Consider the following 26,340-nt stretch of genomic DNA (forward strand, 5'->3'; position numbering starts at 1 on the left):
GATACTAAAACCTAGACTCCTTATTCTAATTTTGATTCTAGAAAATCTTTAAAGCTCAAGACTTAAGCATAAAGGTTCTTAAGAAATTCTGGGAATCTTGTTTTATTGCTATAAAATGACTGGATGCAATTTAATGCAGCTCTGTAACCATGTAAATTTTCAAATGAGAAGTTTTAGCCATATGTCTTTTAAAACCCCTTTTAAATACTCTGGAAATACTGAAAATTATGGAATATTTGATATCAAATATCTATTGTTAAAATTCCACAAAAATTTGGAGGCAATTAAATTTTTAATGAAGGGCTTTCACTCCCCATTTTCAATAATTTTTCAATAAAGACGCGCATTTACTTATCATTCAGTTCATTTATGGCTGCAAGACGTGGCCAATGATGATGGCTGATTTGACAGAAGATAGAAATCTTTGACAATGGTTGCCTCAGCCATATGTTACATTGCTGACTGTGACCCAACTGCTGCTCTCTGCAAACACTACAATCTTAAGTTTCTATCATTATATCCTGTTGCAGTGATTTTAATACTTTGAACATGTGGCTTATCACCCAGAAGAAAAGCTAATTCACAATGTAATCCTCCCTACTCGACTGTATATAAACATATCCACATACCTAATTTTACGTAGAAACATTCCTGAAATAGGTCTCATGCATGTTATAAGCACTTCAGTATTAGTTTTACTTTATATATAAAAAAGTGAGGTGACGAGAAACAATATTTTATGTCAGATAATGTCACAAATGGATGAAGAAGATTGGGAGTTCAGGATAAGGCAGACAGAAGGAAAGGAAAAGGGAGAAATTAATTTCTGGTGACCTACCAGCAGATAAGGGTTCAATTATCCATTCTTTTTTTTTTTACATTTTCACCCCAAACAAGGCACATTGCCACTTTGGTGTAGGGGGCTACTATCAGGGGAAACATCTACTGGGGTACTATGTAGGGATTAGGGCAGCGAGATGTTGGTTCACGTTGCACTTGAACTTATGCATGTCAGTACAGTTGGGGAAGCAGTGACCCGGAATGGAATTCCAAAGTCTAGCAGTTCTGGGGAAGAAACTACTGGAGTAGAAGGATCTTTTACATCTAGGGATCTCTACAGTGTGGGGGTGGGATTTTGCAGCTTGTCGGGTCTGTCGAGGGTGTTCACGTCGTGGGGGCACAAGTGCTTGCAGTTCTTCAGAGCATTCACCATTATAATACTTGTAGAACAGGCAGAGGGATGCAATGTTTCGACGATGGGACAGAGGCTGGAGTTTTGATGCCAGTTTAGGGCCTATCAGATTTGCGACTCTCTTTTGAACCCTGTCAAGGAGCGAGAGACTAGTAGCCGATGCACCGGCCCAAATATGACAGCAATACTCCATACATGGGCGAATAGTGACCTTATAGAGGTACAGGATACTTTCGGGTGTTAAAAGTTTTCTAGCACGGTAGAGAGAGCCCACCTTCCTTGCAGCGGCCCTGGCAATGCCCTCGATGTAACTGTTCCAACTCATGTTTCCAGTGAACGTTAGGCCAAGGAGCTTGAGAGACGTACTCTCAGATAAAGAGTCGTTGGCCATTGCTATAGGTGGTAGAGAAGGTTTCTTGTAATTATTGAATGAAACCAGTTTTGTCTTGGTGGCATTGAACGTGACCATCCATTTTTGTCCCCATTCCACTACTGATTGGAGGTCATCCTCTAGTGTTTCTGCCATTACTTTAGATATATGTTCGTTTGTTTTCCTGTCGTGCCTGCTATAGAGTGTGGTGTCATCAGCATATATCCCCATCTCAGAGGTAATCTTGTCGGGGAGGTCATTTATGAATATCAGGAACAGCAGAGGTCCCAGGATAGATCCTTGGGGCACTCCCGCATTTATATCATATTGTTTAGATGTACGACCGTCGAGGACAACCTGGATTTTTCTCTTATCTAAGAAGGATTTAATTATGTTAAGTATTCTACCAGTGATACCGTAAGATCTAATCTTCCTGAGGAGACCCTCATGCCATACCCTGTCAAAAGCCTTAGATATATCTAGAGCTACCGCTCTTCCCTCTCCCGCTTTGTCCAGTGAATGGTATATGCGTTCAGAGATTACAGTGAGGATGTCTGCCGTGGAACGGGCTTGTCTAAATCCATATTGACGGTCGGTCAGAAGTTTAGCATCTGTAAGGTGCTGGACTAGAGCATGGTTAATTAAGGTCTCAAATATTTTGGCAAAAAGTGGGAGGAGGCTAATAGGGCGATAATTTAATGGGTCAGTTCTTTCGCCAGAATTCTTGAATACTGGTACTACAGAAGCAGTTTTCCAACAGCTCGGAAAGCAAGATTCATTAAGGCATTTGTTGTAGAGTTTGGAGAGAACTGGAGCTACTTCGGCCGAGCACTTTTTTAATAGCACAGCTGGGATGAGGTCGGGTCCACATGCTTTGGAAGTGTCAAGGTTTTTTATGATAGCATGCACCTGAGCAGGGGTGATTTTCAGGTCGTCTAGCGTAGCGTCTGTCCGCATAGGAAATTGAGGTAGGGGGTGGTTTAGAGGGTCCAGTGTGGAGTTTGAGGCAAACCGACTGGCAAGCATGTTAGCCTTCTCGGTTGCTGAGCAAAGAACCTCGTGATTGTTGGTTAGTGGGGGAATTGTTGATTGCCCATTATTTACTACACTGTTGTAGATTTTCCAGAAGTCACGAGTTCCTAGTTTTTGTGCTTCGATGCGTTTTTTCGTGGTTTCCGTAAATTCCCTCTTAGCTGTCGCTATTTCTTTCTTAACGTTACTTCTAGCTTCTATGTACTTCTGTCTGTTTGAACTGGACTTATGTCGATTAAACCTGCGGAATGCATGCTGCCTTTGAGCAATGGCAGTTGCGCAAGTCGAAGTAAACCATTGGGGAGAGTGGGGCTTGCTATAGAATTTCCGCATGGGAACATGCGCTTCGATTGCAGTTTTGAACCATTCAGTGGTCTCGGTTGCACACTGTTCAGCAGGAAGAGAAAAAATATTTCCCCATGGGGCGTCTCTAATAAGATCTCTGATAGCTTCCCAGTCAGCCTTTTTATAGTATCTCGTTGTTTTGAGCACTGTCTCTTTAGCTCAGTTTTTATTAAGGGATAGTTTTTTTTTTTTTTGGTAAATGCATTTATTTAGAGAGCAGGATTATGATTAGCTCTATGCAAGAAGTTTCCTCACGTGAAACTTCAAGCTGAGATTGCATTTAATAGGCACAACCGAAAAGCCACATTTACTACTTCCACATTTCATAGCAATTATCAAGCTTGAGCAAGTTTTTTTTTTTTCTTCAGGAATAATTGAGCCTGTTGTGTCTGTGTTGATCCACCCTAGCCATGCCGCTCGTTTGGCTGCTTCCTGGTGCCTCGGCAGCATTGCCGTTGCCCTGCCGTCACAATTATCTCCACTACTTGATAGATGTATGGAAAGAATGGACAAATTAAAGAACTCTCCAGAAGCCATTTCCGGTTACAGCAGTGCACTGGCTGCTCTCCTGGGTGGAGTCTACCAGTGCCCTCTTGGAATCCCTCACATTAAAGGGAAGGTAAGTATCTCCCTCATCGTCAAATTCGCTTTAACATACATTTTATATGCTGACATGTGTTGAATGGCTTTTAGAAATTGACTTTCAACGAACCTATCTCTGGAGAAGTCTTTATAACTTTTTCTTTCAAGTTCATCCTTATCATTTCCTCACATTTTTTTCCTTGGCCTTCCTCTACCAACTTACCCTGCTACCTCAACTGTTATACATTTACTAATTCAAATACACATACATTATTTCAATGTGACTAAACTATCAAAGTCTCTTTTTTCTGCACACATCTCTTTATACTGTTTAGATTTAATCAATCTATGAGGTCATCAGATCTAAGCCTGTCTTGCATTATATGCTCACTTGCCTCTTTTAATCAATTCAAATTAAATGGTTCATAATTTTATATACTCTTTATTTGCATATCCCCCAAAGTGATATAACCTTCCAACTGTGCAATGATATATATATATATCCATTTTGTTTTAGGATTATTGTTCTCATCAACATTGAAATTGCATCTCAATGTACCCACTGCAATAAAATCTCCAAAATGCATTCCTATTAAATGCAATAGCTAAATGCACAAAACAAACTCTATAAAGCAACAATCCCAGATAAAGGTTCTTACTAGATTACTGAATTTCTCAGATGGAGGGGTGAGGGGTAGGGGGTAGTAGCTTTTCAAATTACTAGGTTAATGAAAAAGTTTGTGTTGCGCCATGTTAAAACAATGATTACTTGTCTAAGGATTTCTTTAAAAAAATAACAACTAATCTTTAATGAGGAAATCTTCATTGCCAACAAACAACGCAAAGCTTTTTATGGATTTGGTCAAAGTACAAATCTTTGAATCAACAAAATTTTTGACTGATTCAAATCTGACACTTCATGCAAAAGCAGTGTACAGCTAAAATGATCAACAACAAGATCATAGAATTGGATGGTTAACTGTCTTTCACATCCATGTCAAGATATTACTCCAGCTGACTATGCTATGAGTTAATCTGATCAATGCAACTTTTTTTTTTAAGGAGTGTTGATTCATTATTTACCACATTTCTTGGACAGCTTTCCATTTTTTTTACAAATTCCAATAAACAATTAAGTTTTATAATTTCTGCTTGCTTCAACAGATTTTGCTTAATTCTCGAAGCACCATTAACCATTAGTTTCTTAAAGATCTAAGTAAAATCTGAGAGGGGTGTTTTATGATAAAAGTAAAAGAACTTTATAAAATCAACATTTTTTTTTTTATTGATTTACACCTATATTATAAGTTTGTCCATCTGTTCTCAGAAACTACTAGGCCAATGTGGCTGAAATTTTTTATGGACATTTGCTATATGTTGTAGCAAACAAAGTCTTATGATATCCATTTGGTACACAGTTAGGAATTACTAGGGATTAGTATTTAATGCAAAAATGAATACATATTTAACCATCAATTTGACAAAGTACACATTCTGAGTCAACAGATTATAACTTTTGCCTATTTTTAATGGGCAAAAGTCTAGCTTGTTGATATTGTGCATCTCTTGAATCCTTACATAAACAAGCTGGCATTTTTACAGATGTTGTTAGTGTATGAATTGACCAGACAGTGTAACCAGGTTAGCAATTGAAAAGAGAAGGGAGTGTTTTTTCTAATTGTTTTCTATATCTTTGTGCTGAACTGTTTTTACTATAAAAATAAAGAAATAATTCTGCTTGCTCTTTTATATATATATATATATATATATATATATATATAAGTAATCACCACTTATCAAGGCCAAGAGGCCACTCCAGGATAAGGGTTAAAGAGTGTACAGTAGACAATTGGACAATAAAGTAATTGTTAGTTATGGAAATTTGGTAAATTTGTTAACTTATATGGAATGGCTCATCAAAAACTTGTTTATGTTGGACTTGAAAACAACCATATTGTAGTCAGCTGGAAAGCAGGAAAACTGAAGATAATTCCATATTCGTGCAGTTCTAAGAAAGAAGCTTTGATCATGAAATCTACGTTTAGGTTTAGGCACAGATAAAGAGCGGGGGAAATTATTGATAGTATTTTCTGCTAGACGGGTGTTTCTTGTGAAAGTTTGGCGAGGGGGGGGGGCATAGATTGGAGCTCAGTCGAGCACTTGCCATAAAAATAATGATAAAGCAGACAAACTCGCAACATCTCTTCTGTGAGAAAGAGGTTGCAGGGAAGAGAAAAGGACATCACCTACGAGGCTATGAAGTCTATCAAGGCAGGATAAGTCCTTTCTAGCAGCTCCTGCCCATATGTGGCAACAGAACTCCATCCTTGGATGTACCTGGCTCTTATATAGATAGAGAATTGCATCAGGAGTGAGATATCTACTGGATCGATAGAAGGATCCCACCATTTTTCCAGTGGCCTTGGCAACGGATTTCATATACGTGTTCCATTTCAGATTAGCAGTAATTTATTTATTTTTTTTTTACACCTATGAAAATTAAACTTTTTTTGCCGATGCGCAAATGTTAGCGATCTGGATTATTTTTTAAATATGAACACAAATGACTGGAGGATTTTATTACCTGCTTTTAAAGTTGAAAAAAAAAAAGTTTACGACCCAATATAAATGGGTACTTCAGGTCATGAATAAAAAAAAAATTTTTTTCTCCAATGTTCGACCAACTGAGAGTTGTCTATAAAATTGATATGATGAATTTTGTCTCCTCCGCCAATTCATATTGATTTTCATTATTTTTTGTTTTTCTTCCAGCAAATTTTTTCCATTGCAGAGGAATTATTGAGAACAGCTTCCCAGAACAGTCGTCTTTCTCTACAGCGGACACAGGCTGGCTGGCTCCTCCTCGGAGCACTTATGACACTGGGTATGAAAAAAAAATCTGCATATTCTTTCAATATCACTTTTCTTTTATGCATTTTTTTTTTTTACTTTAGTTAGCTATTAACCCCTTCCCTCTTCTCTTTATACAAGAAATTGTCCATTCCTTCTGGATGTCTAATTGTTGTCTTTCTACCCAACACATTTATAGATGTCTAAAAATGTATAGTTTATATTCTATTTTATACCCCTATTGTTACTGCTGGTTTAATATTATTCGACTGGGCTTGAAGAGATGGAGATGAATTGTTATTTTATATCAATAAATATAAAGTTTGGTTTTCACAAAGTTTTATCCATAGATAATGTCAGTTACAGACACTGAATCACCATTATAAGAGGAGTCATTGTAAAACTGCATAACTTAGTTCTATGTGGAATTGTATCAGATTCTCATAAGTGTTCTGTTTTTCTGAATAAAAAAACACTTATGTCTGCCAGTTTGTAAATTAGGCCAAACATAAACTTCTGTATTTTATGTTGAAATGGGCGGGAATGGACCAACTGAAAATGACTCCCCTCCTTTGCACATATCCAATGCATCTAACTACTTTTTTGTTCTTTTTTTATCTCTTTCTTTCTTTTCCCCTCTATCTCACCCTCTGTTCTATCTCCCCCGACTCTCCTTTTCCTTGCCCTTCACCTCCCTTGCCAATCTTATTCTCATCCATGAAATAAAATCTGTTTTATATATGATTAATATAACTACATTGACCATCAATGTCATGCAAATTAATAACTATTTATTCTATAAAATTGTTTAAACATCTTAAGCTTTTACGCATTTTATCTCAAGGTTTTTCTGGCATTTTATTCACTTTTGTAAGTTAAGCATTTTTACTATCTACCGTCTGCCATAATTCCACTATTTTTTTCAACACATTTTCTTGAAAGAAATATGGAATTCAATTTCAATGCAAAATCAGGAAATTCCTTTTATCATCTAAACACGAGTTCAACTCAAACATTACATTTTAAAATGTACTTACCATTTTATTCTACACTTTCTCTTTCATTATTTTCATATTCTTATAAATTCATTAAAGTTTATTAACACATGAGAAAAATATATTAAATTAAAATTGTATGAATCTAAATTATTATTTCAAAGTTTTTCTTTAATCAGAGTCAGACAATTTCTTTTAAGAAAAAAAATATAAATTTATGTAATAAAGAGGAGTGCATCTGTGTGTCTATAGGAAGAATTACTAATGGACAAAACATAGTAAATGTTAAAGGGACTGTAATGAGCTATAAAGGTTCTTTCTTTAGAGAAATGGAGAGTAAAAAGCTTCCTTCCCTCTGAAAATAAATGTAGCTATGACTTCAAAATCTACTGAACAGATTTTTATGAAACGTAAAACATAGTCATGAAAAATACTTTTAGTTCTTGCTTTATTATTGTCTGCTATGATGGCTTACGTGAAATCTTTTTAAGTAATTACCCCAAAGTAAAAATTACCAAGGAGAATAATTCATTTTGAATTGTAGAATATAATAGGAGTGGTCTACCTGAAATTTAAAAATGTGCAAATAAAACTTGAAAACTAAAATGAGTTCACTGCATACCGGAGACTAGCCGGATATCTATATGATAACGATAAACATCTATCCAGCTGAGTTTTTGTGCATCTACAGAAAGAACAAACTAGTAAACAGATTTTTTTTTTATGAAATTTGGAACATATATTTGGAATGTAATATGGAATTTAATGAGCTGTCATTGTATTGCAGCCGAGAGAGAGAGGACTGGATAAGAGGTCAGCATTCACTATTATAAAACTTGATGCTCCTGACACAGCTGCAATGTAGAGAGGGGCAGATCTATGAGTAGATGTTAGTATTGTAAAACTATATTAACCAGAGTATGTAGGTTTCAACCTGAGCAAAAGTGGCTAAATAATGTAGTAGGTTCAGAGTTTGCGCCGGACATGCATAGAATGCATATCAGTAATATTGAACAGATGAAGGATACAACTGGAATTTCCTGCGAGTGAGTGTATAATCCATCAGCAGAGTTATGTCTATGTGCATAGATGTGTGTGCGTGTGTGTGTGCTGACCTGTGTGAATATTATTGTAAATTGCATAGTATCATTTGGTTGATTGGGTCGGCTTCAAAAGTAACAATTAGATTAATTAGGTAATTCTAGATAAAAAAAAAAAAGTAAAACCCAACTTACATGAATGTGAACCAAGAGAAAGACAAAATCAAAACAAGAAAAAGTGAGAGAAAGCATTATATAGGAGTTCGTGTGTGTGTGTGTGGGGGGGGGATTAGAATTGTTCCCATCGTTGATGCCAGCTGATGGGTTTCCATAAAAACAGTTAAAACTTATCACTTCAAAAAAAAAAGTCTTTTTGCCATGTTGCTGTGCATAGCTAAACGCTTTCAAGGAGGTGACCTAATGCATATGGAGTCAGGTCGGGGTTGCTGCCTAAACTGATAGGATGCAAAACCTAAAATCTGCAGTGATGTCAGTGTATCGTTGAAGACCACCGTTAATGCATCTAAAAGAATGTATTTTGCGGTTATTATCGGCATCTTTACACACACGCACACACACATAAATATATGATATTTTTTTAAATAAATAGCAACAATTTTCATACCTACAGATACTAGTGTTTCATGCATATGCAGTCCTCAATGTAGGAAGTGATACTTACTACCAGTCAGGATGTATATATATGTTTGGTATTCCATGTATGCTTTTCTTTCTTGCAACATTATATTGTCATGTTTTTTTCTTTCTACGCAAAGAATTTATCATTTTTCTGAGGAGTGTATGCATGAAATGAGCTAGTATTGACATAACTGATTGCTTCTGCAGAACGAAATGAATCTGTAAAAAATGTACTGAAATTTTAACATGCTGAAGGAGCTGTTTTGCATGAAAAATAAATATTTGGATCTTGGAATTTAACTGTAATTTTTTAATATATGCACTGTTGTTATATTTAGCATACATTTTGCTTCTAAGCAAAAAGAATGGTTTACACACAGTGAAATATAATTGAAAAAACATTTTACCAAAAAAAAAAAAAATAAAGTCGTTTTCCTGTTTGTTCACAATTTGATTAATATGTACAAAAGGTACACTATTTCACAAATATTGAAAACCGACTTTTATACACTCATATCTCTGTAAGATTTCTATATATTATTTATTCAAAGGAAACTTATATGAAAGTAGTTACTTAATTTACATATTGTATTAAAGAAAATATTTTAATAATTAGCTTAATGTTATTCGTTTTTAATAATGGAATTTTTTTAATTGTTGTTTAGGAATATTATTTAAAATTGATTTAATTTATTTTTAATTATTTGAAAAACTCTGCAAAAATAATGCTAAACAAAAGATTTATGGATGCAATTCAAAATTTGTAGAGACGGCTGTTAATAGGCACATTTAAAGAGGAACTACAGATGCGTATGTTATAATGTAATCGAAAAAAGAAAAACGATGTTGCCTTTATTCGGAAACTGTCAACATTCGAAGATCAATCATTGAATGTTGTTAAACTGAACTTTGAATTTAACCAGCTAAATCCTATTTCAGTCACTTAAATTGCTTAGAGAAAAATGGATTTCGCTGTCAATTTATTTTTACTTTTAAAAATATTAATGCACTAAGTTGTAGAATCTTTTATTGTAAATATTTTATAATTAATGCATTTGCTTGAAAAATCAAATTTTGTACATTGTACATTGTACAAAATTTCCTTGTTATTTCAGTGGTACGTATCTTTACTTGGGTTCCAAAAATGTACCCATACCAAAATATTAATTTTAATAGATTTCCATACTGCAGGTTGGCATATTGAAAATATGTTTGCAGTTAATATTTTTACGCATTTTAAAAGGGTCATATGGCTGAAGGGATTAAAAATCAACTTTTCGCTTCGTTGAAGACTAAACTTATTTCAAGTTTTTACACAATCTCAATATTCCATTCAAGGGCACATATTTTTAAACATTACCAAATAAACTTTAAAAATTTTATTGCCAAAAAAAAAAAAAAAAAAATTTGCATAGTTTGAAAAGGATGGACAGAAGGCAAAAATGAAAGTAAAGGTTCCTGTGCTCAATATCCTAAGCATATCAGATGTATCCAAACGCAACCCGGGCAACATCGGGTATCCTGCTAGTTTGTGTGTGTGTAGATATATTTTTTTTCATCAAGGGTGTGAGTTCCATATAGAAACGTTGATTTAATTTGAATAAAATATGCATTTAGTGCGCTTGAAAGCCAAATCACAATTTTATTTCACGTAGGTCTTTTTATGCAGCTTGCAATACTCGAGTATGGTTCTGTTAGATTTTCAAACCCAAATAAAATCTAATTCTAACCATTCTCAAGTGAGAATTGCAAGTTGCGAAAAATAGCAGTTCTGAGATGAAATATGTTTGCGTACATGCACATCCAGCTTCCCAATTTTCTTATGATGAGTTATCATTTATTCAAAAGTGCCCACTCAGCTAATGAGTCATCCGTCTTTTTTTTCTCTTCCCTTCCAAACCACCCCCACCTATTCTCCGGTGTCAAGCAAATGGTGGGTGGGTGTAGGGGGAGGGATACCATTAAAGAAAACAATTCCTCTCCAACACAATATTATGACTACTTTTATTTCATATCTTATAAACAGTGTACAGCTGTTCTGTCAATAATGACACCGTTTTTATAAAGCACAAGTTTTAAGACTAAAAAGAAAATATTTACTTGAAAATCAATGTACATTCTCACTTGCAGAAATATTGATATTATCTGTCTACTCATAAGATCTTATGGAAATTCCATGGTGCTTCTTACATCCATTTAATAATTTTTTGTTAATATTCCTTTTGAAATGTCTTTCAGAGTCAAGAATATAAAGAATAAAAAATACTCTTTTTATGTTATTGCTAAATTAATGTTCTTTAATTGGACATAATTTAATTTTGGAACAATTCATTTTAAAATGGGTAAAGTCAGAATTTTTTTGTCCAAATGATCTCAAGATTAATCACCATTTTCACAGATTGGATGATTATATTTTTCAAAAAATGTGTTTAATGTGATGACATACAAGCATAAAATGCCTTGGCATATTATTATTTAGATTAGTGTATCCATGACCTCAAAAATAACAGTATACTTTTTTTGTCTCTTCCATGATTAAATAAAATGAATTTGAAATCTAGTGGGGTGGGGTGGGGGATCTGTTCTCTTCCGTATAACTTCTTTCTCGTAAAAAATGTTGCTAGTCTAGTAGAAACTGCTTAAATAAGCTCCCTTCTTTATTTCATCCATGTAGACATTCACAGCAAGAACGTGTGTTATCACTACAACAGCAAAACACTTTTTTTCCTCAAATGCCTAGAGTCGGATGGAATTTCCATTGAGCTTCTTTTCAAAGAGACTAAACATCTGTGAAAACATTACTACAAGGTTACTTTCCTACTGATTATAACTTGGTACTCTTCAAATCTAATGTTGACAAATTTTTATGGATTGCCCCATAAGTAATCATATCAATTTTCTATGTTAGTACTCCCATAGTGTTTGTTAGGTATGGGCAAAATGGATGCCGATGCTCAAAATGTATAAACATTTTGATCCCTCCCTTCACTTAAAAATTCACCAAAAATCAGGAAATTAACCAATTTTAATGAAATTTTCAGAATTTATAAAATAATGATCACAGAATATATTGAACTCATTATTTTTATTTAAATCTTAGTGGAAATGTATTATTTTATTTAAACAAAAAATACCTTTACTAAAGTTATGGTTTTCAGTAATAAAAAAAAATAAAAGAATTTATTTTTGCTTTTTTTTATGAAAATAAAGCATCGTAAAATATAACAATTAAAAAGAATTTAATTTTTACAGAAACATTATGATAAAAGCCCCTAAATGTGTATTAATGAATTCGATATAATTAATTTCTCAAACTACCGATATTATCATTGTATTAAGCATTGTTTATTTAATATTTTCACACAAAAAATTATAATAGCAAAAAATATATATATTTTTTTTTTTAAATTGCATTATTTTTATATGTAAGATTTTAATATTTTCCTTGCTTGAAAGAATGTGAAACTTTCGGCACAACATAAGTTTTATATAACCTTGAACAATAATTTGAAAAAAATTAAATTTAAAAACCGGAACATAGAAAATAAATTTAAAAAATGCTAAAAATTATACAAACGTTCAGAATAGGAGTGCATGTCTGGCGGAAAAACACCCCAAAAAACTAGCATCCCCGTTCTTCCCTTTTAATTACATGACATCATTTTCAGTCTTTCAAGTGGCTGAAATTTTGGGCTTTGGTATATTCCGTGTTTACAAAACTTTTGTTTGTTGCATCTTGCGAACAGCAGAATCACTCAGTTTTTGGGCTAATTAATTTATATTTTGCACAAACAAGGTGCTTTTTTAATTTTTTTAATTTAATTCAATATCTTTGGACTTTACTAATTATCTTTGAAATAGACTCAGAAAAATAATATTTATCTTTAAAAGTATTATTACAATGAATTTATTTAACTTCAAAATTTAGCTGAATTGGTTAGCTCACTGTGAAAACATTTTTCATAACTTTTTTTTTTTCACGTGTACAAATATTTTTTTCCTTTTGGAAATTAAGTTTAGTTTTTAATTTTTCAAATACAATCAAAAAGAAACTTACAAAAAAATTATAATAAATCGACTTTCAAAACTAGGTCCCCCTATCTTTGTCCACCCATTTTTGCCCGTACCTAGTGTTTGTCATCATTTGATGATAATTAACTAATAAGTCTCATTAACCCTTATCAAGTAGCTCTCGGCCTTGATAAATGACAACCTCAATATTAAAAAAAAACATTTGTGGATGTTCATAAGTTTAAATGTTATTAATGTATACGGCTCTATCAAACTTGAACATCCAGAAAGATTTTTTTTTTTTTTTTAAGCTGAAATAAATAAATGTCAAAGAAAATTGTTAAAGTATTGAATGCCTACAACTTTTATAATTGAACACACAATTGTATTACAATTGTCAATCTCATTTGCCATTATCCTGCACAGTGTAGTCTGCACTAGATTTTTCCCTCCACTAAATGGCTGGGCCAGGATGAGATTTTTGTGTAGACTATCCAGCAACCTTTCTTTCAGCCCTCCTTGTTTTTTTTCTCAAGTTCGACTGGGTTTCTAAGTTCGAAAAGATGTAGTTGAACAAGGTTAGAGGCTACATAGGCTGAAACATGAATATAATGACCAAGATGAGATTAATAATTTGAATAACTCAAATTACCAAAATCCTAATTGCAAAAATTCCAAAACAATGTTTTTGTTGATGAGATGTATCTTTCATATTTCTTGTGTCCATAGAAACTGTAAGCAGTTGTAATGTTTTATGTATATTAGGTTGGTGCAAAAATGTTTTTTGACTTCATGTCAAAACAAACATTATTTTTGCACCAACTTAATAGATTTTCTAGAATTTACTCCAACAATGCTCAATATGTGAGAGCTTAGTAAGTTATGAAAATTTATTTATGACAATTAGTAACACTTACATAATACATACTTATGTAACATTTAATAGTTCAGTGGCAAGCCAAGGAAAACATAGGAAGAAGTGATAATCCTTATCACTTCCGCTTATGGTTTTGAGAGATAGGAGAATAAAGATGTATAAGAGATAGATTACTTTGGAAATAAATTTCTTAAACTCGTCCAACACATGTCAGCATGTAAAACAGGCTTTAACCGAATATGATGAGAAACACAAAAATATTGAACAAAGACTGAACAATCTAATTTTTAATCACATTTTTCTTCATGATTTTCTCCTCCACTCTGATTGAACTCTTCAGTAAGGGAAATAATTAATTCCACTTAGCATAAAGCATTACAGTACGTAAAATAATTGAGCTCTGTAGACAATTGGTGATGTAAACACATAAAACATAATTTCTCTTTGTGGTAAGGTCAGTTTTGATTTTTTTTTTTTTTTTTTTTTGAAACATTCACTATGTTTAAGCACATTGAAGAACCATGTGGCATAATATTTTTTCACATGCACACATGTGCGCGATGAATTACGTGAAACAGAAGCATTCTAATTTGTCTGGCAATCACAGTTAATACTTTTAGTGCCAACTCCTTTTTTTATGTATTGTTTTTCTCTGTATTTCAATTCTAGACAAAGTTATAGGCCATTTTTATATCTCCTCTTCCCACTTGTGCATGTGTGTGCATTGCTTTAGAAAGAAAAACAAAAACTCAAATGAAAGAGTGATAGGAAAGAGAGGGAAAGTGATCTATTTCACTTTTCTCCTCTTCCCCGAGGCAATTTAGTCTTCAGTTTTTAAATGAATCTACTCACTATGTTTAAGATGCTTTCTGTGATGTTGAACATTTCCATGAAATTGTTTTACACTCTTCATTTGTTTTGTCTATGCCATCAGGTCCTCCTGTGGTGCGCAACCACCTTCCAAGGATGCTGCTGTTGTGGAGAAATGCATTTCCTCGATCCACCAAAGAACTTGAATCTGAAAAAGTGCGCGGAGATTCCTTCACTTGGCAAGTCACTCTGGAAGGACGAGCTGGAGCTCTTGGAAGTAAGTGCCAATTTCAAGCTGATTGCAGATTCTGGAAATGGTTTTTTATCTATGACTAGCATCATTACCTGGTATTGTCTGGGAAAGGCATGGACAACAGAATAGAAAAATTAGTGAAAATTCTCTTTTAAAACTTCTCTTTCCTTCTCTTCCTGTTTTCCCTCTCTCCCCTTTTTCCTATTTTCTCCCTGCACCTTTTTTCCCTCCCTCCCCTCCTTTTTAGCTCTTTTCTCTCCTCTCTCTTTTCCCCCTTTTCTCTCCCCCTCTCTCCCCCTCTCTCTTCCCCCTTTTCTCTCCCCTCTCTCTTCCCCCTTTTCTCTCCCCTCTCTCTTCCCCCTTTTCTCTCCCCTCTCTCTTCCCCCTTTTCTCTCCCCTCTCTCTTCCCCCTTTTCTCTCCCCCTCTCTCTTCCCCCTTTTCTCTCCCCTCTCTCTTCCCCCTTTTCTCTCCCCTCTCTCTTCCCCCTTTTCTCTCCCCTCTCTCTTCCCCCTTTTCTCTCCCCTCTCTCTTCCCCCTTTTCTCTCCCCTCTCTCTTCCCCCTTTTCTCTCCCCTCTCTCTTCCCCCTTTTCTCTCCCCTCTCTCTTCCCCCTTTTCTCTCCCCTCTCTCTTCCCCCTTTTCTCTCCCCTCTCTCTTCCCCCTTTTCTCTCCCCTCTCTCTTCCCCCTTTTCTCTCCCCTCTCTCTTCCCCCTTTTCTCTCCCCTCTCTCTTCCCCCTTTTCTCTCCCCTCTCTCTTCCCCCTTTTCTCTCCCCTCTCTCTTCCCCCTTTTCTCTCCCCTCTCTCTTCCCCCTTTTCTCTCCCCTCTCTCTTCCCCCTTTTCTCTCCCCTCTCTCTTCCCCCTTTTCTCTCCCCTCTCTCTTCCCCCTTTTCTCTCCCCTCTCTCTTCCCCCTTTTCTCTCCCCTCTCTCTTCCCCCTTTTCTCTCCCCTCTCTCTTCCCCCTTTTCTCTCCCCTCTCTCTTCCCCCTTTTCTCTCCCCTCTCTCTTCCCCCTTTTCTCTCCCCTCTCTCTTCCCCCTTTTCTCTCCCCTCTCTCTTCCCCCTTTTCTCTCCCCTCTCTCTTCCCCCTTTTCTCTCCCCTCTCTCTTCCCCCTTTTCTCTCCCCTCTCTCTTCCCCCTTTTCTCTCCCCTCTCTCTTCCCCCTTTTCTCTCCCCTCTCTCTTCCCCCTTTTCTCTCCCCTCTCTCTTCCCCCTTTTCTCTCCCCTCTCTCTTCCCCCTTTTCTCTCCCCTCTCTTCTCTGTCCCTCCCCTATAACCCCTTCTCTGTCCCTCCCCTATAACCCCTTCTCTGTCCCTCCCCTCTAACCCCTCCCCTCTAACCCCTCCTCTCTACCCCCTCCCCTCTAACCCTTCCCCTGTCCTTCCTCCTCTCTACCCCCTCCCCTTCCTCCTCTCTACCCCCTCCCCTGTTCTTCCTCCTCTCTACCCCCCTCCCCTGTTCTTCCTCCTCTCTACCCCCTCCCCTGTCCTTCCTCCTCTCCACCCCCTGTCCTTCCTCCTCTCCACCCCCTCCCCTGTCCTTCCTCCTCTCCACCCCCTCCCCTGTCCTTCCTCCTCTCCACCCCCTCCCCTGTCCTTCCTCCTCTCTACCCCCTCCCCTGTCCTTCCTCCTCTCTACCCCCTCCCCTGTCCTTCCTCCTCTCTGTCCCACTCTTCTCATTTCTCTCTCCTTCCCCTATTTTCTCCCTCTGTTCCCAGTTCTCCCTCCTCATTTTCTCTCTTGTCCTCTCTTTGTCCTCCTATTCTCCTTGACTACTGCTATTACTATGCATGAGACAAAATCTGTTAAACTTTATAATTAGTGATTGTTTTGCATCATGTTTTTAATGGCATGTTTTATTTTCTTATTTCAGCAATGCAAAGTTTTCTGCAGAACTGCCGAGAGCTTGTCACTGAAGATGTAATCCGAAGACTTTTGGCTCCTCTAGAATGTGCTCTCATTATGCTATCCCAGTGAGTGTTTTCAATAATTAGTCCACTTCCAAATACTTTCAACCAAACAAGTATAAATAAGGTTGTTTAAACATGTTTGATCAACAAGTATCCAAAAACAATTGTACATAATTTTCCTTTCTTCCTCTGTATACCTAAAACTAAACAAAACTTCCATAAGCAAACTTTCTTTCCAAGAGTGGCTCGTCTTTGGGACACAATATTCTGAAACTGATTCCCAGCTGACTAAAACATGATTGTTTTCAAGAGCATTGTTAACAAGTTCTTCTGGAGTTTTTTAAATCAAATTATGACTAATATTAATCTTTATTACCAATTCTTATGGTGTTGTGTCAGTGTTTACTTGACCAACTCATTAAATCTTATTGGCCTTTGCACCTGGATGAGCGATAACTCATAAGTATATTTTAAAAAAAACTCTATATTTACATACAAATAAACTGAATAAATTTGAATTGATTTTTTTTTTCCTTTTTTTTATTTTTCAATGTATATTTTTTAAAAATTCATTTATTGAAATTCTTGTATTTCTGAAAATATTTTTGTCCTTTTTCAGCCTGCCAAATGTGATCAAAATTTATGGTAATCATTTGAAGGCACCATCTGCTATGGTTCGCCTTAGACTTTATGATGTTCTTTCTTTACTACCACCAGAATCATATGAAGGTAATCCTTTTTCTCTCTCTCTCTCTCTCTTCCACATGAGCCACGATTATTATTTTTTCTCTCGTCAAAGTTAGGCGTTGTTCATTGTTTTCACAATTTTCTATCACTCCTGTCTTAATTCATCAATCTCAACTGTTCCATGTCAACGGTCATTACTTTGAGGTCTACTCGGTTTTTGTTGATCACCGATCTCCAGTAAAACTAAATTCCTTAGATTGTCTGGTGATATCTTTTTCATACGACCAAACCAATTCAATCTTCTATTTCAGATGACTTCCTCTGCATCAATGATCTCCAACTCTTCCATTTACAACTCGTAGATCTGTCAGTTCATTTAACACAGGTTATGGAATTGGAATCCAGAGTCCACATTACTGATAGATACAGAATAGATCATATATATATGCAGTGTACGACTGTCCTCTTATCTGCTTCTGATGAAGACTTTTGTCATCAAGTTTAAAGCTGCCCTTCCGAAGCTTCCTGAATTATCTAGCACATCTGGTGCTCTTCTTCAACAGTGCTTGCATATATTAGTTGATGGGATTGCAATCAGGTTGGGGTGGAGTGCTAGATAAAGTTATGAAGTTCTCAGTTACTTCTGGGTTTTTCTGGAGGTGTGACATAGAACTGAGTCTTGCTGTAACACGTATGGCCTTGTGGTCATCCTACTACCTAAACAGTATGAGAAATTAGAAAGTATTGACAGCATTAATGAAATATTAAGAAAAATCCTTGAGTTTGGAAACCAACCCACATAGTTTGATAACGTCAACCAATCGCTGATAAACTATGTGGCTTAAAATATAAGCAAGGATTAAATGCTACCTACTGTAACAATAGGGCAGGTTGATTTGCAACATTTTTCAGAAAATTAACATGGCTCTGGTGATGATGGTTGGGATTTGATGTGATAAGAACAGATACCAAAACTTAGATTCCTATCTTGAACAGAAAATTGAGCGTTTTTTAAAATCGTGTGGAAAAATGCTGAGAAATCTTTCATTTCCATAACATTTTGCAACAGTGATTTTGAAATTTTACTGTTTTTATAAAAAATTCAATTAACATTGATATATTCATATGAAATACATTAAAAGAAAAATAAATACATGAATTATAATTTTAATTATGAATCACAACTAGCAGAATATCTCAACTTTTACTGCATTGATTAAACAAAAATTGTAAAAAAAGCTAATTAGCAACTAAGTCATTTAAATTTCACAATTCCAAAAGATATGTGAAGATGTATTACACAATATAACAACTTGATACAACTTACAGAACCATGTATTTTAATTTTTTATTAAATGCAATAATATTCTGTTATAATAGAACTGGATTGTTCTCTGTAATTTCCTTTCGAGGAAAATGAAGTTCTAATTTGGTGGCACAATGACTTTGTAATAATATGTCTGTCTTGCTTCCTGCCCATATACAATTTTTTTAGAAAAATCAATCAAATTTGACAAGTGTGCTACTGCAAAATTGATAGCAGTAATCTTTTTCAATCATTTTTTTTTTTGTTGTTGTACACTATTTCTGGCAAAAGGCACACAAAAAAAATTATTCGAAAACACTTATTTTTTTTTATATTTTTGTAATGTAATATGAATAAAACTGACTATTGTTTGGGTAAATTGAGAAAACTAATAAAATTTAATGGATAAATATTTATTTACCTAATTGAGAAAATCGTTTGAATGCCCTCTTCTCTCACGTCCAATTCATCTAAGTTTATCATCGACATGATATTTTCCAGAAGTAGTGCAAAAGCACTATATTTTAAACTGTTTAAAACAGTAATTTGGGTTTTAGTTCACTGTTTTGTTCTCTGAATCATGTTAAAATATACTGTTGTTCGTTAAAAAAAATAATTGTCTGTTTTGATCTCATACCAACTAACTGCATACATTTGGATGATAAATTTAACCAGAATGTTTAATTTATCATAGTGTTTTAGGATAGACACCTCTGGTCCATAAACACATTAACCTTGTGGCTAATGTTGGCCATCTTGCTTGATTCAAGGACCCAATTTTCTAAGCTGCATACCCTAGGTTAACTTCTCGAGAAATGTCAGCATCATACTCAAAAACTAGCCTCTGGTCTTCACTTAAATTATTTTTTTCTTCTGCTGTCAGATGATCAAGGGTGCCACTAAATGTTTAGAATTCTACTTGAGGTAAATCTTAATAATTATTGATACAAAGTTTCCCTAAAGGACCAGTAAATGTTGTTAGGCTTTTTGTTGTTTCATCAATTAATTTAAAAATTGCTCTAAATGGCAGTTCTTCTGGTGGAACCTGAAAATTGCAAAATTTGCATGTTTAATAATAGAGCCAGAATACATAATAAATACCAATATATTATTTTATTTTCCACAAAAAAGGAACATAATTGCAGATGAATCTTTAGAATTAATTTTACCTCTTTGTTAGGAGGACAAGTGCAGACTACATGCCTTTTTGACAGTTTTCTGTCTTGCACTTTACTGCAAAGTCATCACATCTCAAGTCAGGAAGTTTACAGCTACAAGAAGATATATCAAACAGTTTGTCTAGCAGTTCCTTCATTCTTTTCACTTTAGTTGCTGCAAGAGATTTCCTGTCAATCTGTTTGGCCCTCTTATAGCAAAATATATTAACCTTCTGTCCTATATAACGTTCCCTTAACAAGGACAATTGTGCATTAACTGCTTGCCAAATATTAATTAATTCTTTAGCAATTAGAAATCTCACTATTTTTTTTTAGTGGAGATAACTGTTTTCGAGGAAATAACTAAACTGGATTACTTGTGAAGTTAGGGGTGCTGTTTCATCCAAACAACAAGGTGAACCAGCAAATTTTGTGAACCACAGGTTAAAACTGAACGTCGTGCTTTTGCTGACATTTTAATCTGAAAAGTAAAATAAATAAATGGATTATAACTGAAAGAAACTGTTTTAGGCTATCTTCCAGTTTCATATGTAAAAAAAAATAAGTGCTAATTATGATACGAAGTAATGAAAACCTTGTAGAGTTGAATTAGACGTATTGAAGAGAGAGGACCAAACCAAATCAGAGGCATAGTGGTGTTTAGTTTAGATATTTTCTTAGCAGACTTTAGCTCCTCCTTCGATAACATGTATTTATCCATAAAGAGATTCATTCTTGCTTTAGAGTTTGAAAAACCAGTCCTTGTGCATTTGTTACCATTCTATTTTTAATTGTATTTTCAAGTTAAATTTAATTTTTATGATATTGTTGTTTATTAAATTGTTAGGTGAAAATACAGAATAGTTACAACACACTCTCCCATCCTCCCCATGTTAAGAATGGCTTTCTAAATAGTTATTTTAGCACAATAACATAGATGCCAAAGTACCAAAAAACCTTCAAAGCAGTTTCTTTATTTACTCATATTAACCTTTGTGGGTTATCTGATTTTAAAACTATGATTTTAGAAGAAAAATATCGCTTAAAAACAATTGCTCTCTAAAAATAAAAGAAATAAACTAATTTTCTGCAAAGTATATTTTATTAAGTAGAAAAACTTGAAAATTTACGTGGTTATGTTTCATAAAGAATGTGTAGAATAAAATTGCATGGGCTATTTTTTTTTTTTTTTATATAAAACTTCAGTATTACCATATTTTAATAAAAATTTCAAATAGAATTTGATGTGAAATATTAGGTTGGTGGAAAAATAATGTTATTTGACATTCGTTTAAACGTCAAAAAATGACATTATTTTTGCACCAGCCTAACAGAAAAACAAATTAAAAAAGATAAGACAAATATATTTAAATTCACTGCAGACACTTGAAAACTGATAATACATATTTTAAACAAGTCTTTTTCATTTTTCCTTTCAAAATAATTAAGTTTAAAAATAATGATGTTTTAAAATTAAATAATAAACAAACGTTAATTTTCAATATCAATTACAAGTGTCTGTTTACAACGGTGAAATCTAAAATGTTCCCACCCTCAAAAAGTTCCTAAAATGAAAAAAGCAAACTTTGGTCGCTATTATTTAAAAAAACATAATTTTGCTTTTACAGTTAATATGTATTTCATTAATTAATTATCCTCACTCATTTTATTTAAAATGTAGTTTAAAACATATTCTAAATAATGATGCCGTTTTCTTAACAGTGCGGATTGTTTTGACGATGGGACGTTCTTGACAATTCACCGAAAAACTTTTAATAGCTTCAATTTTTTCAACTTTTGAAGTCATTTCCTCAAGCAAAGATAACGATTTTGAAAAAAATATTTTGTGTAGGTATTTTCTATGTCAAACCCCAACTATCATCACCATTGCTTCACCGGGGTTCCAAAATCGACCTGCCCTACTGTAACAATGGAGAAGAAAATGAAGGGTTATCAGCTTTGAAGTGTGTGAACTGTTTCACACATTAGGCATTTAATTTGCAATAGAAAAAAGAATTTGTGTTTGTAGTTAGATTTATTATAGTTGGCATTCATTTGCATATGATGAGAACTACTTTAAGAAGGACGAATTGAGGAAGACAGATGTTTAAATTTTTCACAGCTGAACTTCATTGGTATTCATTAAGGTGTTGTTGAAGAGAAGTTTCTTATGCGATTACAAACTAAAATACAATAGCACTGTAAACTTAACTAGATACATTGAATATTGCACAAAGCCAAGGAAACTGAAACTACTAGTAGATAATTCACATAGTCTGCCCCCCCCTCCCTCGTACACACACTTACAAAAAAATATGGTTGTGAAGGAGGATGGTAAGAAAGCTTTTATAGATGTTGAAAATTATGATGTTATGTATTTCCATTATTTTATCTAACCAAATTATTTTATTAAACCTTGATTAATCAACGTTTCTTAACCTAAGGCCTTTTAATTTTAATCACACAAAAGACACATAAAAATATCTCTCAATACTCAGATTGAGTTATATTTGACAATAACTTTCATTTTGATTGTTCTAATTAGCTGCACTTTGCAATTAACTTGAGTAATGACCCAATTCTTACTAAGCCTCTATCACATTCAGCCTCACTATATATGTTGTTTGAGCCCCTGCAGTATCTATCATTCTTGCTTCTATCGCTCTTTTTTGAAATAATGTTTTAAAAGTATTTCATTTTAATTGATCTCAGTTTCACATTGCAATTAACTAATCACATCACACATCTTTTTACTAAATTGTTGTCTATTCACGCCACACCTCCGCCTTTATTTTATATGCTCTCATTCTCACTTGTCTCTTTATTAACAGTCAGGGGTAATTACTTTTCCTCTTTCTATCTGTCAAAACGGTGATAAGAGTAGTAATACTATTTAACCTGTAGCTTTAGTGAGATAGCCATGTAGTGAGTAGAAAGAGACTAATTTGTGATTTTCTTTATTTTTTAAATTTAAATTTTTTACAAACTCACTTTTCAAACAATCTAGCAACACAAGCTCAAGGATAACTCAACAATCACAATTTTTTATTTAATATACATATCCATTTGCTTGTTGTTTCAGGAACCTATACAACTCTTCTACGCGAGTTGGTTGCCGAGTTCACCTTAACAGACAACCCAGCAAATACAACCACTTCTCACCTTCGTTCCATGTGTCATGTAGACGACAGTGTCATCCTTGGTTCTTGGCTCCAAGAAACGGATCACAAAGCAATAGAAGACCAGGTAAGATGTTCTTCTTTTACTTAACAAAACTAACCCACAGGTGTCAAACTTGTTTTAACACTTGCTTCAAAATGTAGGGAACGCATATTGGCAAGGCTTACAAACAGAAAATGGGAACTTGTAATTTAAATTATTATGCTATGCCTCGATGAGCATATCATTTTAACCAGGTTCTTAACTGTACCCTCTATAAAGATAATTGCAAAGCATTACACGCATGTACAATATACTGATCAAACTCGGTTTTAGAATTTTTGAGATGAGGAATGATGATTTGTATTATTGGATTATTCAGACTCCTGTTCTCATCTTGGACGTTATTTTTACAGTGTTGCAATTGATATAATCTCCAACCTTCTTCAAGTGCATTTTGTCAGACTCCAACATGTACAGAATTTCAAACTGCACTCATTATTTAATCCAGAAGAATAGGTTCTTCTCATTTCATCAGCCATGACAAAGTAGAAATACTATTCTTTTGTAATTCTTAGTATTATTTATTGTAACAAGGATTGAACCTTCAACTTCCAGAAGACTATCACCTAGAACATCCATACAGATTCTAAAGTTCGACAAGATGCACTTGAAGGTTGGATATCATCCAAAATGTGAGAATAATATATAAGATGAGAACTTGTGTGCAAAATATTCAGAATAAACTGGATACATTTACAAGAAGTATTAAAAGAAAGATAAGACATTGTTGGAATCATCTAATGAAATATTTAAGAATTTGAGCTGTTTATTCATATTATATCCAGTGAAACGGTAGGTATTTGTTATATATTATTAAAATAACCATCCTAAGGTGGGTATAAGCAATAGATATAACATTAGTTTTAACTTTAAAGTTTTTTTTTTTTCTTTCAAGGGTGGAGATATTATACAGTTCTGTTGATGCTTTACTATATACTTCGAAGTTCAATAGTTTAGGATTTTACAAAACCACATTATTTAGACTCGTGTGTTTGCACCACTTACTTAAAAAGTTTATTACTTACTATTAAATCAAAATTTGATGTAGAGCATTTCTTTTCCGTATTAATTTTTTGTATCTAACTTATTTCTAAAATATTTTGGGAGCACACTTCCTAAATGCTAAAGTTTATAAAAACAAAAAAATATGTTCTCATGTTACTGTACAATACATACATACCAAAATTCATTAGTTTAGATTACCCCGTACATAAACTTTATAGAGAGAGAAGATATCCATATATATATATATATATATATATATATTTTTTTTTTTTTTTTTTTTTTTCAGAATACGAGCATTTAATTTTTAGAATAAAATAAAAATATAAAAAGTAAAGTGCAAAAATTCCCTTGTCAAGTTTAATATAAAATAATCTGTTGTAGTTCTGAAAAATCATTTGTGAACACGATTTTTGGTTCAACACATGTTAAATAGCGAAGAACATTTTACTTTATGCTTTCGTTGCAAACTAAGGACACGGCTAATTATTGAAAAAAATGATCTTAAAATCTATAGTTTTCAAAGCATGGAAAGTATGTTGTATACATGCACAAATGTCCCTCATTCCAATAAAATTGAACTAAAAACTTAATGAGTGATCAAGACCACTGGTCAAATTCAGCTTGTGTGCAATATGTTTGACACCCTTACTTTAACTAATGAATTGCTACTTTTTTGTTTTTTATCCTATTCGTCGTCTTTTCTTTTTAGTTGTTTTGTAACAATAACAACTTACAATGCTTACAATGATCATGCCACCATGAATTGTTAGTTTCTAAATAGACAATTATTTAAATTGATACTCCAATAATAATAATCTCTTGGTATTGATGTGCATTTTGATAACTTGTGAGCATTTTCTTTTTCAGTAGGGTAATACAGACACAACATTGCAGCCCCTTAGTAATTACATCATATAGCCCTCATCATGATGTTCGGTTTTAAATGCTGGTTTGGCAGTTTTAAAAAAGTCACTTCCAAAGTAACCTATTTCTGGCTAGGTCTTTATCTTTTTTTTTCTCTAAAATTCTTTCTTATAAGTTTCTCTCATTTGTTGGCCTTTCCCTGCTAACTGACCTATTTTACATTTCTTAACTTGAACTTTTTCATCCATTCTTTTAATGTGACCAAAGTTACATTCAACATGACCATACCATTAAAATCAGTTCTGCACATCTCATCACTCTCCAGATTTAATCTTCCTCTGAGCTTATCAGAATTAAGCCTATCTTTAATACTCACATTGCACATCCATTGTATCTTAGTCATTTTTACCCATGCAACGCATGCCCTTGATCATCACTGGTCACATTTTATTTCCATAAATCATCTTCCTGTACACACACGTCTGATAGTAAACTTAAAACACAAAAAAAGTTGATAAACTTTTGTTATCAAAATACATTGAGATTCTAAGAGGAGACAACTATTGGAGTATTCATCCTTTAAATTGAACTGAAACAAAGAAATAAAAACACATCCCCAAAATATTATATTCCGTCAGCATCATGCATAAGACTTCAGCAATTTAGGAGAAATCTGGAAGTAAGATTAAAATATATTTTCAAAAAATTGTTATTCAATATTTAGTTTTCATTCTTTGACTATTTCTACATTGTTATATTCTTTTATAACTTTATGAAGTAAAGACATTTTATGGTTGTGTGATTGTAAATAATTAATTTACTAAGGCATTCAAACATATTAATACTAATTTATATTCAAGTGTAAGGGTGAGGCAAAAAATTTTTGTCCAATATTTCTATACACTTTGAAGAACCCGTTCATCTTGTTCATTATTTTGCTCCATGTCTGATTAAAAACTACACGGATGAACTGACAATGTAGTCTAATTCAGGACTTATGATTTATGAGTTTGAACTGTTTGATAATGTTTTGGAAGTAACCAATAAAATTTGTCTTGTGAACATAAGTGCAATAACCAGATGGTGCAAGGAATTATGCTCTGCTTGTGAGAACATTGGTGATTAGGGAAGATCAGATAGGTCAGAGATGCAAAGCTGGCAAATAGCATATGTGTAGAGAGTATAGTTCTGTGT

At 33.9% G+C, this 26,340-nt stretch overlaps 1 protein-coding gene across 3 annotated transcripts in view; it reads left to right on the forward strand.

Annotated features, from left to right (window-relative positions):
- LOC145256195 (HEAT repeat-containing protein 5B-like) overlaps window positions 1–26,340 on the forward strand; it is a 292,341-nt gene that overhangs the window by 183,753 nt on the left and 82,248 nt on the right. For all 3 annotated transcript variants that reach the window (XM_080114803.1, XM_080114802.1, XM_080114805.1), the window contains exons 10-15: window positions 3,308–3,558; window positions 6,294–6,405; window positions 14,868–15,020; window positions 16,869–16,968; window positions 17,525–17,634; window positions 23,138–23,301. In XM_080114803.1, coding sequence (XP_079970929.1) covers window positions 3,308–3,558; window positions 6,294–6,405; window positions 14,868–15,020; window positions 16,869–16,968; window positions 17,525–17,634; window positions 23,138–23,301 — 890 coding nt within the window. The remainder of the gene's footprint in view (window positions 1–3,307; window positions 3,559–6,293; window positions 6,406–14,867; window positions 15,021–16,868; window positions 16,969–17,524; window positions 17,635–23,137; window positions 23,302–26,340) is intronic.

Source organism: Euprymna scolopes, chromosome 32, assembly GCF_053919585.1.
Source record: "Euprymna scolopes isolate OS-2025 chromosome 32, ASM5391958v1, whole genome shotgun sequence".
NCBI classification, from domain to species: Eukaryota; Metazoa; Mollusca; class Cephalopoda; order Sepiida; family Sepiolidae; genus Euprymna; species Euprymna scolopes.